General features: G+C 39.8%; 1 protein-coding gene across 1 annotated transcript; it reads right to left on the reverse strand.

Moving 5' to 3' along the window:
• Window positions 1–5,574: 5,574 nt before the first annotated feature.
• Window positions 5,575–15,718, reverse strand: LOC105475944 (UTP23 small subunit processome component). The gene is made up of 3 exons (XM_011731467.3): window positions 15,421–15,718; window positions 11,887–12,061; window positions 5,575–10,788 (listed from the first exon to the last, which is right to left on the reverse strand). The coding sequence occupies exons 1-3, from the start codon at window positions 15,606–15,608 to the stop codon at window positions 10,402–10,404; spliced, it is 750 nt and encodes a 249-aa protein (XP_011729769.1). The 5' UTR covers window positions 15,609–15,718; the 3' UTR covers window positions 5,575–10,401.
• Window positions 15,719–15,957: the final 239 nt, after the last annotated feature.

A 15,957-nucleotide genomic window follows, 5' to 3' on the forward strand; every position in this document is an offset into this window, starting at 1 on the left:
AGTAGATGTCAGTACAAAGGATAATGACACAGTAGGGAGGACACTGAGTCAGACACTGGTCAGATGATGGCTCTCTTATGAGCTTTTTTTGGTTTACAGAGAGAGAAATGAAAGAGTATGTCTCTGTCCTCTTGAAATTAGCAATGATCTCTGGGAAACTGCTTCAGGATTGCTAGAAGGTGAGGGGCAGTAGGCAGTCTTGCACTATTAATTACACTTGTTCTAAAAAATAACAGGTGTTTTATGTGCAACAGAGTGTATGCACACACACACACATATTCAGAATATTCCCAATCAAAATAATCCATAGAATGGAGTGATGAGGGCTGGGTGTGGTGGCTCATGCCTGTAATCTCAGCACTTTGGGAAGCCAAGGAGAGTGGATCGCTTGAGCTTAGGAGTTCGAAACCAGCCTGGGCAACATCCAAAACCCTGTCTCCATAAAAACTACAAAAATTAACTGGGTGTGGTGGCACCCACCTGAAGTCCCACAGTCCCAACTACTCTGGAGGCTGAGGTGGGAGGATCACTTGAACCTGGGAGGCTGAGGTTGCAGTGAGCTGAGATGGTGCCACTCCACTCCAGCCTGAGTGACACAGTGAAACCCTGTCTCAAAAAAACAAAAAAAATACGTATTATATATATATATATATATAGAGAGAGAGAGAGAGAGAAAGAGAGAGATGAGAAAAGCAGTAAATAAGTTTTAGAGGTAAGTTAGTAATATTTCAGTTAAGATACATATTTGTAAAAAAAAAAATACATATTTGCCAACAATAGATTTCTAACTATTTCTTCCTTTTGACCACAATGTAAGATTCTTTTCTCTAACTGCTGATTATTTCCAAACGTACAAGTGTTCCAGGCATAAAGTTTTGAGCAATACCTGTGCTGTATTGACAAGAAAAGTTACATAACTTCTGTTTTGTCATACATAAAAGAAAGAGTGAGAACATGCCTGTGATACTGACAGTCATGAATCAGGAAGGCTGGAGACCGTATGAAACAGGTGATAATAATAGACTTTATTTACTTCAATTCAATTTGTTCATTTATTCATTTACTCATTTATTCAACATTTATTAAGCACTTAGGTGCCAGAAATGACATCAAGCACTACTGGAAAACAAGAGTGGAATAAAATAATGTCTTTGAACTTTAACCAAAGAAAATCCTAGTTACAGCTTTAAGTGTCAGAATGTATTGTTTCAGGGAGTGATGATGAGAGAGAAAAAACCCAGAGCTGTCAAAATCAGGGCTGCTGCCCACCTGACTAGCTACCTGGCTTTACAACCATTCTCAGGGGCCTCGGATAGGGAGAGCACATGCTACTAGTAAACATGGGTCTTCTAAACTTCAATGACATTCCTTTCATGCGCTGCTCTTTCTGAATGTAGAAAACTAAATAAGTCCCAGGATGAATGCTGTTACTTCCGATAGCTAAACTGCACCATGTTCATGTTGCTCAGCACATAAAAGATTTCTGTTTACTAATTCAGTTTTGGAGATCAAAGTATTTCATCACATAGGGATTATCATTTTCATATAAAGTTGAACAAAATTCATTGTAAAATAGTTGGGCAAAATGACGAGCATCTGGAAAATTTATCTTTTCAGCATTTAGTACCTGTGTGTAATCTGTAACACTTTGGCAACTGAAGAGAACAGATGGCATCTTTCTGACTGCATGAGGTGGTGGACAGTGAGCATTAGTAAGCTGGCAGAGACCCACTTGAGATTAATTCATAGGAGAAAAAGAAATCAAATATTAGCACCCAAATAGCTTGTCAGTAAATTTTGCTTTTTTCCCCCTTTAAGGAAACTGGAAACAGTTGGATATATTTGCTTTCCTTCCTTACCTACCAGTAAATACATCTAAAGTGCAGAGGTATGTTTTGTTCAATCCACTTGGTTACTCGACGAATTCATGAATAAGAATGTATTGTAAACCCGGGAGGCGGAGCTTGCAGTGAGCTGAGATCTGGCCACTGCACTCCAGCCCGGGCTACAGAGCAAGACTCTGTCTCAAAAAAAAAAAAAAAAAAAAAAAAAAAAGAATGTATTGTATGCCGGCCGGGTACGGTGGCTCACGCCTGTAATCCCAGCACTTTGAGAGGTCGAGGCGGGCGGATCACGAGGTCAGGAGATTGAGACCATCCTGGCTAACACGGTGAAACCTTGTCTCTACTAAAAACACAAAAAAATTAGCCGGGCATGGTGGCGGGTGCCTGTAGTCCCAGCTACTCAGGAGGCTGAGGCAGGAGAATGGCGTAAACCCAGGAGGCGGAGCTTGCAGTGAGCCGAGATCGCACCACCGCACTCCAGCCTGGGCGACAGAGGGAGACTCCGTCTCAAAAAAAAAAAAAAAAAAAAAAGAATGTGTTGTATCCCTACTGTGTGTACAACACTTTTTAAACAGCTTTATTGATTTATAATTTACATAATATGCAAATTCACTCATTTAAAGTGTAATTCAATTCAATGACTGTTAATATGTTCACGTTGTTGGGCATTAATCATAACACTTGACTTTAGAATTTTTTCACTACCCTCCCAGAAAATTCCTATAGTCCCCTCTTCACCCCCATCTCCTCTAGCCCAAGGAATCCACTAATCTGCTTTCTGTCTATATATTTACCTATTCTGGACTTTTCATATAAATGGAATCATACTGTATATGATCCTTCATGACTGGTTTCTTTCAGTATATTTTCAAGATTCATTCATCTTGTAATGTGTAGCATTTCTTTTTACTGCTAAATAATATTCTATTGTACCACCTTTTGTTTATCCACTCATCAGTTGATGGACATTTAGGTTTTTTCCATTTTGGAGTATAATCAATAATGCTGCTGCAAATTTTCAAGTACATGTATCTGTTTTTATTTTTCTTGAGGATATGTCTCTGGGTAAAATTGCGGGATAATATGGTAATTCTATGCTTAACTACTTGAAAAACTGCCAGACTGTTTTCCAAACCAGTTGTACCATTTCACATTCCCACCAGCAATATATGAGGATTTCAATTTCTCTATATCCTCTCTGAGAGTTATTTTCTATTTGATTATAACCATCCTACTAGGTATGAAATGGCATCTCATAGTGGTTTTATTTGCATTTCCCTGATGGCTAGTGATGTTGAAAATCTTTTCATCTTCTTATTAGCCATTTGTATATTCCTTTGGAGAAACGTTTATGCATATCCTATGCCAATTTTTTAATTGGGTTGTTTTTAAGTTTTTATGTTGATATAATGTTGGGTGTTTTAAGTTATTGACTTATAGTTTTTCTATATTCTAGATACAAGTTTGGGTTTTTTTTGTTGTTGTTGTTGTTTGTTTGTTTTTGTTTTATTTTGTTTTTTTTTAATTTTGAGACGGAGTTTCACTCTTGTTGCCCAGGCTGGAGTGCAATGGTGCGATCTCTGCTCTCTGCAACCTCTGCCTCCCAGGTTCATGCGATTCTCCTGCCTCAGCCTCCCAAGTAGCTGGGATTACAGGCAAGCACCAACACGCCCAGCTAATTTTTTTGTATTTTCAGTAGAGATGGGTTTTCTCCATATGCTCAGGCTGGTCTTGAACTCCTGACCTCAGGTGATCTGCCCACCTCGGCCTTCCAAAATGCTGGGATTACGGGTGTGAGCCACCATGCCTGGCCAAGTTTTTTAATCAAATATGTTATTTGCAAAAGTTTTCTTCCATTCTGGGGGTTGTCTTTTCACCTTCCCAAGTTTAAAGATAAACTTAGTGCTTAGATATGATTTTTTTCTGATACCACCTCGCCTCTCTTGGTAATAGGACCTTATATTTTTCCTTTAGTAGACTATGCCTTATTCAATCTCAGTCTATCTAATTTAGGTAGAGGCGATCTCTTCCTCTAGCTCCAGAATGGACACAAGAAACAAGGCTGGCCAAGCAAAATTCTTGTAGTCATCAGGGTCTAGTTAAGAGAAAAAACACAGCAGTAATGTAAACAGAGAACATTTAATATAAACACATATTAATTAGGTATAAAGTTATTAACTAGATAACTAAATAGCTAAAAAGTGAACTCGAAGGATTCTGGAGGTAGTAACTGGAGGAAGCAGTTTCTGTTCCTAAGTCAAGGGGGACAAAAGGAAAGGGTTAGAATTCTTAAAATTTAAAAGCTTGAAAAAGCATCCCTATGGAGCTGAAACCCCTGAGAAGCCAGGCTTTAATCCACAGTTGCTGATGTCTCTCAGCTTAGTGGCAGGGCCAACTATCCAGACAAATCTGAGAAGAGTGGGCTCCAGCCAACTAGAGCTGGTGTCTGGTTCTCTGGTGGGAGGGAGGTGGGTTGAAGCAATACAGCAGGTTCTGCAAATGTTGCAAACTTGATCTGAAGCCTACTTTGATGAGAAATTGCTGCTGCCTGAAGGGAAGAAATGATATTCACAAAAGCTACAAGCAGTAAGCTCACAGGAAGCAACAGGAAGAATTCAGTCTTTTCCTCCCCCACCAGCCTTCCAGATCCTGCCTCTAGAGCCCGTTATTGGCAGAACCTAACAAAAAGTAGCTGTCACTGGAAAATTGTACACTGCAGAGTTCCAGCTCCAACATCACAATGCAGAATATAGAAAAGTGAGCTTGGAACTGGCACAGCCCACCCCTTTGCCTACACTGCATCCATATGCACCCTTCTATACATATTTAAACTTTCATATAAAAATTAACAATCTGTTTCCTTCTTTTTTTTTTTTTTTTTTTTTTTTTTTTTTTTAGAGATGGAGACTCACTCTGTTGCCCAGGTTGGAGTGTAATGGTGTCATCATAGCTCACCGTAGCCTTCAACTCTTGGTTTCAAGAGAATCTCCTGCCTCAGCCTCCTGACTAGCCAGGACTACAGGTGCATGCTACAGTGCCTGGATAATTTTTTTAAAAAATTGTAGAGACAGGGTTTTTGCCATGTTACCTAGGCTGGTTTCAAACTCCTGGCCTCAAGTGATCCTCCTGCCTCAGCCTCCCAAAGTGCTAGGATTACAGGAGAGAGCCACTGCATTTGGCCCTCCCTCTTTCACCTAAGATGGTGCAACTATTCTTCATACAAATAAATCATTGTAGTGGGCCAGCGTGATGTTGTGTAGAATGTCAAGATGATCAAGATCTCTGTAGACTATATTATGGCTGAGAGCCTATGAGCCAACATATGCATGAAGCAAGACTGTGAAGGTGTACTATTGACCTTGTCAAAGAAAAACAAAGTTTTATTTATTTATTTATTTATTTTTTATTTTATTATTTTTTTTTGAGACGGAGTCTCGCTCTGCCGCCCAGGCTGGAGTGCAATGGCCGGATCTCAGCTCACTGCAAGCTCCGCCTCCCGGGTTCACGCCATTCTCCTGCCTCAGCCTCCCGAGTAGTTGGGACTACAGGCGCCCGCCACCTCGCCCGGCTAATTTTTTGTATTTTTAGTAGAGACGGGGTTTCACCGTGTTAGCCAGGATGGTCTCGATCTCCTGACCTCATGATCCGCCCGTCTCGGCCTCCCAAAGTGCTGGGATTACAGGCTTGAGCCACCGCGCCCGGCCTATTTATTTTTTTTTATTTATTCGAAACACAGTCTCGCTCTTGTCACCCAGGCTGGAGTGCAATGGGATGATCTCAGCTCACTGCAACCTCTGCCTCCTGGGTTCCAATGATTCTTCTGCCTCAGCCTCCTGAGTAGCTGGGATTACAGGTGCCCACCACCATGCCAAGCTAATTTTTGTATTTTTAGTAGAGACCAGGTTTCACCATGTGGGCCAGGCTGGTATTGAACTCCTGACCTCGTGATCCACCAGCCTTGGCCTCCCAAAGTGCTGGGATTAAAGGCGTGAGCTACTGCACCCAACTGAAAAACAAAGTTCTTTCAGTCATCCTAGCACATTGATAAAGAGCAGGATATGGGGAAGGGGCCGAGGAGGGTGGGGGTGGGGGAGTGGTGCACATTTTTGTATCAGGTGTCAAGAGCTGTATTTATTGTTCCAGTAAAGACATTACATCTGAAAAAACTGCTGGAAATAAACCATGCCTGATTAACATTAAATATTCCAGTCTTTGGTTTTAAGATCATCTACCTTCTGCAGAGGCCCAATAGATGCATTAAATGGAGATGTAATAGGAATGAACACTTCTATCTCATTCTAGCACTAAATGATAGTAGTGTTAATAATCTCTGCAATTCCTCCAATGATGTCCTATCTTTTGGTTTATTATACAGGCAGAAAAGAGAAATTCCAACAGCTTCTATTTGACCCTTCCTATCCTAATGACCCTTAGTCCATAAATGAGAGCCAATATGGGGACATGACCAGTTACCAAGTATGTTTTTAACAACTATACATTCTGAATTAGGAATAAACAGGATGGGCTCAAGTACCTGCTGAGCCCACCGGACTCAAATTTGACCTATAACTCAATTTTTCTGTCACTTCACCACCATAAACTCCCACTCTAAATGGTGGTCCAGTGGCATTTTGAGACCCTAGCAATTAGCATCAATTCACAGCCAGAAATACTCCCAAAGGTCTGAGTATTTCTATTCCCCAATACACAGTCCCTCTAGAAAGTGGCCACAGGTCCCTTTGGGGAAGGGGTAGAGGAAAAATTTTTATATACTGGGTTCTTTCTCAAGAGAACCCAGCCTCTCTTTAAATTAAGGGGCTCTGGCCCTTGAACTGTTTTAGTCTGGAAATTGGATGAGAGGTCATGACTCTCCCTTCTGGTAGACCTGACCTTATTTCATTTTCTTTGTTTGTTGAGACAGGGTCTTGCTCTGTCGCCCAGGCTGTAGTGCAGTAGCATGATCAAGACTCACTGCAATGTCAACCTCCCAGGCTCAAGCGATTCTCCCACCTCACCCTTCCATGTAGTTAGGACCACAGGCACGTTCCACCACACCCGGCACTTTTTCGATTATTTGTAAAGATGAGATCTCCCTATGTTGCTGAGGCTGGTCTCAAACTCCTGGGCTCAAGTGGTCCTACCACCTTGGCCTACCAAAATGTTGGGATTACAGACATAAGCCACCACACTTGGCTTTTATTTTCGTTCATTCAACAAGTATGTATTGACACATCTTACTCTTAGTACAAATTCATGTATTATACATTCTATATTCTTATATGGAATATGTATTTTCATAGAATATATTATATGGAATATATAGAATATATTCCTGTATGGAATATACATATAGGGATAGTATTCACAAAAAACAAAACAAAACAAAAAAACCTGAAGTACAAGGATATGAGACTTTTGTTAAATTATCTTTTAATTTTACTGGCAAAATACATCAATGACTAATATATTCCCATATATAATATATACAGTATATTCTTATATGGAATATATTCTTATATAGAATATGTATATATACATATGTGTATATACCAAATACATATATCTTGGAGATATAAAACTAATTGGGAATAATGTCATATAGAGAGAGAGTAAGCAAACATTTATAAAAACATTTTAAATATTCCAAACTATTCATTCTATCCACCCACAAAAATACTAGTAATTAGGGTTAGGCCAGGCATGGTGGCTCACACCTGTAATCCCAGCACTTTGGGAGGCCAAGGCAGGTGGATCACGAAGTCAGGAGATCAAGACCAGCCTGGCTAACACGGTGAAACCCCATCTCTACTAAAAATACAAAAAATTAGCCGGGCATGGTGGCGCACGCCTGTAGTCCCGCTACTCAGGAGGCTGAGGCAGGAGAATGGCATGAACCCGGGAGGTGGAGTTTGCAGTGAGCCGAGATCGTGCCACTGCACTATAGCCTGGGTGACACAGCGAGACTCCATCTCAAAAAACAAAACAAAACAAAACAAAAACTAGTAATTAAACCTGTCAAATGACAGTCATCCTGCTTTACCCAGATTCAGAAACATGAAATCCTTTTACCTTTGAAACTCTAGTTTCAAAGCTGTTCTAAAGTGACTTGGTTTTAATTTATATACTCGCAGGGATGAGAAGTAGATGCAGGGCTATAAAAATGTAAGGAATACAGTATCGTGCCCATACACAACCGCAAACACTTAAAAATAAGTTTCTGGTCTTCAGAAACACCCTTTTTCAGACTGGCAAACTTCCAGAGTTCAAAAGTGAATGTATTACACTTTTATCCCCAACAAAGCTAGTAGCTACCCTCTAAAGCAGAGGTTAACATTTTCTTTTTCCAAACCACAGAATGGATATCCCATGTGCATACTCCCATGGTTCCCCTCCCCAAGTTGTATGAAAAAATAAAGCAAATAATTATGAGGATTTTAGGGGTAGTGGTGTAGGAACAGTATTCACACACAAAAAAACTGAAGCACAAGGATATGAGACTTTTGTTAAAATATCTTTTAAAGTAATTTTACTGGCAAAATACACAAATGACTAATCAGTTTTAAAATATTAAACATACTTTTTTTTTTCTTGGGATGGAGTTTCACTCTCGCCAGGCTGGAGCACAGTGGCAAGATCTTGGCTTACTGCCACCTCTGCCTCCTGGGTTCAAGTGATTCTCCAGCCTCAGCCTCCCAAGTAGCTGGGACTACAGGCGTGCACCACCACACCCAGCTAATTTTTGTATTTTTAGTAGAGACAGGGTTTTACCATGTTGGCCAGGATGGTCTTGATCTCTTGATTTTGTGATCTGCCAGCCTTAGCCCTCCAAAGTACTGGGATTACAGGCATGAGCCACCATGCCCTACCAAAATATTAAACATACTTTCTAATACATTGTAATTTTTAGTACTTCTATAATTACTGCTTCATAAAAAAGTGAATTTTTCCAGCTCTCCAGTTCAGATGCTTATTAACAGGTAATCAGATAGCACTGATTAAGTAGAAATAGATTGAGTAATACCTAAAATTAATGTATTTTAGCATATTGAAATGAGTATCATCAGTGTGTATTTCATTTGCTTTATCACTTTGTCTACACTTTATTAGGTGGCCTTAACGCTTGTCATTATTGACAAATGTTAACTTTCCTCACAAAAACTACAGTATTCAGTTTTTTCCAGTATTTTTGCCTTCCTTATTAAAAATGTTTCTACTGTCAAGAATTTAAAACAGAATCATGACACTGCAATCCAAACACTACCTTGGCTTGCCAGATTGAATAGTCTATGTCTTACTCTTTGGTGTAAAGCTCTAATTCCAATTTCCAACGAAGAAGTATCTCTGAATTCAACTGAGAATGACATTTCTATGGGAATAAATGTGAATTTTCTCACATTTAACCATTAAGAACTTACTCATACCTCATCATGATAACCTAATGTTAGACTGAGAATCACTGCTCTAGGGCGACTCCAGAAGTTGCCAGTCAGGAACTGTCTTGTCCAATAATTTTATACTTCCATCTTGTAGTACAAAAACATTTTAATTTTGGCCTGATAAATGACTAAAACAATTGCTGGGGGAATTGAGAGAGACAGGTTTGATTATTCAATTCCTAACCGAATTGACCTTCATTGATCCTCAGACTCATTTAGACACTTTCCAATAATATTCACAGTCAATCTTAAAGAAAATATTATTTCTGAATTCTTGCTATTGAAGTTAACATTTACATCTAAAAGAAAATCATCATCCTTATTGGACAAGTGGAACTCAAACAAACAAAAAAACCCTAGTCATAATAATGAAAATACTGAGTTTCTGATGTACAAAGAGTAAAATACTCATGTACTAGAAAAAATGGTGCAGTATAAATGGGCAAAATTTCATTCTTTCTAGTAGGAAGTCAATAAATAATAGATGTATCAAAAAGTAGCAGTATGATCATATAATTTGGAAATATAAATTCTTCAACTACTAGAATTGAAAGAGGAAGTTTCTTCTGTCACTGTGAAAGACGGACTGCCTCTTTTTTGTCACAAGCCTTTTAGAACTAACTATATGATTTTTTAAAACTGTTTGCACATGTTTGAAGGTGGGAATGGGACCAGAGAGGCAACAATTTTACCTGGAAAAACAACCCCCCAAAACCATTTAGTAAGTGAAGTGAATACCATCATACCTAAACCCATTCACTGTTTTTATTTTTATTTTTTTTGAGACAGGTTCTCACTCTGTTGCCCAGGTTGGAGTGTAATGGTGCAAACTCGGCTCACTGCAACCTCTGCCTCCCAGGTTCAAGCGATTCTCATGCCTCAGCCTCCTGGGTAGCTGGAATTACAACTGTGCACCATCATGCCCAGCTAATTTTTGTATTTTAGTAGAGACAGGGTTTTGCCGTGCTGCCTAGACTGGTCACTGTTTTTATTTTATAATTAATTTTAGCTAAAACATATGGGTTCATTTACAAAAACAAGTTTGGCCTTCTTATACAAATACTTCTAGTTGTAAAAAATTCATTTGCACACTTGAATGTCCTTAAAAGTATCTAAAGGATTCATTCTCCTTCTGCATTCTGCTTCTCAGAAAGTACTTTTGAGTTAGATCTGTTCCGAATTCTTTTTCTTTTTCTTTTCTTTTCAGAAGCAGATGACTGTGTGTCCGGTGCCTTTTTCTTTTTCTTCAAACAGCTAAGAGGATTGGGACCACTTATTTTCTTGCGCTTTTTTCTTCTTCTCTGTTCAGGGTTTTTTACTAAACCCTGTTCCTCTTTGAGATGTTTGATACTTTCTTTCTCATGCACTGAGACAAGCTGACCTGACTCCACCGCTTTTACAAAGGCAATTGTTTTGGGAGAAGGCTTGTCCAAAACCATAGTGTTCTGAATAATAAACATGAGAGGAACTCCAGGCTCCTTCTTTACTTTCATAGACAAATTCTGATCCTATTTAAAAGAAAACAGAATTATTTAGTTCAAATGTCAATTAAGGTACCTTAAATAGGTTTTCAAGAACTGTATTAAAAATAAAAGAGATCACAGATTTTTTTTTTTTTTTCAAATGAGTAAGCTTCACTTATTCATTTGAGTAATGGGGGTATATTTTATGATAAATGAAGAAAAATATAAAATCTGAGCACAGTGTTAGTAGCAGCTGTGTGAATTGGATTTACTGATGCTCTAGAGCCACAAATTACAAACTAATGCAAAGGTAAATGTGTTAGGTGGGTTTCTCCTGTTTCCACTCTAAGATATTCTTTGGAAAGGGTCAAGAATGCTTGAAGAGGTTAAAGGAAAAGAAAGTGTGTAGTAATTAGCTGCTCAGATTCTAAATTCAGCTCTGCCTCTGTGTAATTTTATAATTCTGATAATCAAATCTGTATGTATGTGAACTTAATATCACCCCCGAAAGTCTCTCTTCTCCTGCCTTCAATAAGATGGGAATGTTTTTCTTTAAAAGCCTGAAATATTTCATAGTGTTGGTACAGTCTTAAGCAGTATGAACCATGACTTTGAGAAACAGTATGAAATCCAGGAATATGAACAAACATTAACAGAATATAGGAACTTTGCTCTACTTATCTTCCCTTCAAGAATCCTACAACAAATCATCACATCTCATGTCAACAATTTCTCGTCTTAAAAAAAGAAACTTCTGCCAGTGTCCAGCATGATGGCAAACACCTGTAATCCCAGGTACTCAGGAGCTGAGGTGGAAGGATCACTTTAGCCCAGGAGTTCGAGACCAGCCTAGCTAACATAGTGAGACCCTCAAAGTCTCAAGAAACAAGCAAACAAAAAAAGCAAAAGAAAGGAATCATTTAAAAACAAAAAACCAACCTTCCACTACTAAAAAGAATATCACATGCTTAAAGTTTTCCTCAAATTATCAAATGACAATTGCTTTTACTGACTGCAAATTAACTTAGAAGCCTGTATTTTTAAACGTCTAATCACTCTAACTTTTTTCTGATTATAAACAGCTGCATATGAAGTATAAATAGAAATGGTTAAAATTGCCTGTGGTTTTAAAAGTAGTATCACCTGTGTTGCCACAAAATAATGATGAGGATTTCCCTCTTCAACCATAGAAAGCAGACATTCTGATCCGCTCACTGCATTCTTGAAATGAGGACAATTTCGAACTTGGCATTTTTGTGCAATCAATTTTGCCCCATATAAGTCGTTTCCCAACGTTTCTAACTCTTTTAATACACACCTGAAAAGAAAAATTACAGCAGATACATTTCAGTTGTTTACATAAAGTGTAAAAAACAATAGTCAATTTTTTTGTTAAAATAAAACTATGCTGTTACAATCTAAATTTGTCACCTGGTAACCATTTACTTTAAAAGATGACTTGAAAAATGCATTTACCAAGTAGGAAGAACAACAGTTAAAATTTACTGAGCACTTATTATGCTCCATGCAGCATGCAAATTGCTCTTCACATAATTCTTGCTTAATCTCAAAATAACCCTACGAAGTTAGGTCGCTTACCTTGAAATTATCCTTATTTTAGAGCACCTCATTCTGAGATTTCAAGTCACATGCCAAAGTTCGAGTAACTAGTAAGTGGTACTGAGACTCGTAGTTTGACAACAGCTCCCTTGTCCCAACCATAGCGTAATAAGCTTCTGCTTCAAGTACAAATTGGTACACTTTCAAAATATTTTCAATTCAGAACAGTAAAACTTCTCACGTCATCAAGTTGTTTTTAAAAAAACATTTAGTCATAAGAGTTCCTTGACCCTAGCCAGCCTTTGCCAGATTCTTTCTCGCCTCATCTCCTTTATCATCTTTCTGTTTTAAGATTTTGCTGCTTTAGTCATTAGGCTTGACCTCTATTTTGAGTACTGCCAGCCTGTGGGCATCCCGCCATCAACTCTTCAAATTCACCATGTCTAAGATCAAACCACTTTCCTGCATCCAAATTTATCCTCCAAGACTTGCTATCTCTTTGAAATTATTATTTTTCCAGACACCCTAGACAGAAATCAGAAATCACATTTGACCTTCCTGCCCTTCTTCACCCATACTCCTACGCCATCAGTTGCTCGACCTATCTATCTCAGTAACGTAACGTTTCTTTGGAGAACCCTTGGGTTCCTGCCTTTCCTCTCCCAGGTTTAGGTTCCCCTTACTTCTTGATTGAACAACCGCAATTCATGCCTTTGCTCTCCTGTTTCTCCTATTTACCCTTCACATCACTGCAGTTACCTTTTCTAAAATAGAACCCAGGCCTGATGACATTCTCCTGTTCTACTTCATCAGTTAACTCCACATATCTTCAAACCTTCTACCTCTGTAGAGACCTAACTACTAGTGGCTAAGGAATATGTTCCACTGAAAAACGAACGACCTGATTTCTTAAAAACATAAATTGCAACATGTAAAGGGAGAGAAAACTGTTAATATACTTAAAAACTGCCTGGCGTGATGGCTCAGGTCTGTAATCCCTTCGCTTTGAGGGGCCGAGATGGGTGGATCACCTGCGGTCAGGAGTTCAAGACCTGCCTGGCCAACATGGTGCAATTCTGTCTCTGCTAAAAAATACAAAAATTAGTAGGGCATGGTGTCACACATCTGTAATCTCAGCTACTTGGGAGGCTGATGCAGGAGAATCGCTTGAACTCGGGAGGCGGAGGCTGCAGTTAGCCATGACTGCACCACTGCACTCCAGCCTGGGCAATAAAGTGAGACTCCATCTCAAAAATAATTTTTTAAAAAAAACATAAGCGACATATAAATCAAATGTAATATATGTGTTTAGTTTGAATCCTGATTTTTAAAAGGCTTCTTTCTCTTTTCAAGATACATGCCAAAGAACTGATAGAATAATACACTCCAAAGTAACCCATCAGTAAGGAGAGGTGAGGGATTCAACAAGATTGGCCATGTTAGTAACTGCAAAAGCTGGAGAGAGATTTCATTATATTATTCTACTTTTGAGTTGTCTGAAAAATTCCAGAGTTAAAATAAATTTGTTAGAAAAATTGCTGTAGAACATAATTTTATGTGGCACTTCTCAACCTTTTTAATATCATAGCACTGTATTTAAAATGTTAATATTTCTATGGCACACAGGAGTATATGGACAAATTGCTTGTAGACAAAAGCAATCAATTGAGGGGCAAAGACTACTGAAGGATTTGTTAGCCCTAAAGACTAAGAGGATCAAAACTTTGGGGGTATCTGTAACCCAGCTGAGACACTGCTTGAGAAATTCTGAACAAATACAGAAAGCTGTTCATTAAGTAGTGGTATGTGAGAAAAGGAGACTATTAACACTGTATACACAGAAAAAGCCCATACGTTGTTATGGTTGTAGTTAGAGATGGGGGTTTCCCTATGTTGCTCAGGCTTACCTCAAACTCCTAGACTCAGGCAACCCTCCTGTCTCAGCCTCCTGTGTAGCTGGGATTACAAGTGTGAGCCACCTTGCCTGGCTTAAAAGTCCATTCTTGTGCTTGTGTGAGTGTGTATAAATAACTGGATGGATGACACTGCACATGTTAACAGTGATTATTCGTGAGTAGTGGCATTATGACTCATTTTAATTTTCTTTTTTTGCTTTTTAAAAAGTAAATATTCTACAATGAAAAAACTACTAAATTTCTTAATAGTTCTTCATGGTCTAGCCTCAATTTGCCTTCTTCCTAGTTTCATTCTCAAATATATTCTGTGCTGCAACCTCTTTCCCAGGCATTTCACAACTCTATTCTGTGTGAAGAGGTCTCCACAAGAAGAAGTGTCATTCTCTTCTGTCATTCAAAATAGTTCTTCCCCTCAGAATTGAACAAGTGAATGGGCTCAAATGTTATCTGAAATTTGTCACAATTCTCTCCTCCCCACTCTTCATCCCCACAAGCTTCCATCCCACATTTCAATGAAGTGGGGAAACATCAGACCTAGAGTGAAAACACATCCACTGCAGACTGACCTATGCACTTTACTGACCATGAGGGAGCAGTGTGTGGCATATAGGGGGTACTTAATAAAACCAGTTGAATAAACAAATGTCCTTGTGCAGATTCCTTAATCTCAAGTACTGACTTTTTGCCTTGGACATCAAAGATGGTAACTCATAGGTTCACTGTGAGGCTTGAAGAGTTTTGGTTTAAACTAAGAAATGTTATGCAAATGACGGCAACCATTTGAAGAGGGGTACACTTTGGATACCGAAAAACGCTCTAGTACGCTATACTCCTTCGAGCTTACAGCGATCTTACAAGCAGTTACGATCTCTATTTTACAAATGAGGAATCCGAGGCTCAGAGAGGCTATATAATCACAGAGCTGGTAGGACTGGGATTAACATTCGAAGTCAGATCTTTCTGCTATAATGTGCTCTCATTCACCAGGCTAACGACACGTGATATTCACAGGGCACTGTCCAATCTGCCTCTATTATAGGTATTCGCCGGACCACCTTCACCTCTCCACTTAACTGTCAACTCCACGTGGGCGGGGCGTTTTGCCCCTCCTGAGCTCTCAGTGAAGGTCTGTGGGCAATGGCCTCGTCTCTACAACACCCGACGGATCCCCTTTGCCTCCTCCCCAGCCCCCCGGGCCCACCTTGTGGTGCACAGCTGTGTCTCCCCCATGAGGTAGCGGGGCAGCTGCTCCCGCAGCTGGATGCGGCCCCGCAGCGCCGCCTGACAGAAGGTGCCGTCCAGCAGGATCTGGTACGGCTCGCGGACTCCGAAATTGTTGCGGAAGAAGCCAAGATGCTTCTTGGCATGTTTCTGCCTTGTGATCTTCATGCCTGGCTTACCGGGACCGAGGCCACCGGACCAGGAAGCATCAGCAAACGCCCTCACGGACAACCCAGTACCCTCTATGCTAGTTTCGCCCGGAAATGAAGTGCCTTTGGCGCCGGAAGCAAACGCCCCTGTCTTCCGGGCCTGCCCACTGGCTTACGTCATGTCCAGACTAGCGCGCGCTTCCACCGCGGTGCCCGCGCTTAAAGGGGCGGTCCTAGGGCGGAACTTATGCGTACGCGGGAAAATCGCTGGGTTGAGCGATTCCGCATGGGGGCGCACATGCGCAGTCTGGGGCCACGGTAGAAGAAAATTACAGAATACATTTAGTGTGTTACCCACGTTTCAGAGA

Source organism: Macaca nemestrina, chromosome 8 (genome assembly GCF_043159975.1).
Source record: "Macaca nemestrina isolate mMacNem1 chromosome 8, mMacNem.hap1, whole genome shotgun sequence".
Classification (NCBI taxonomy): domain Eukaryota; kingdom Metazoa; phylum Chordata; class Mammalia; order Primates; family Cercopithecidae; genus Macaca; species Macaca nemestrina.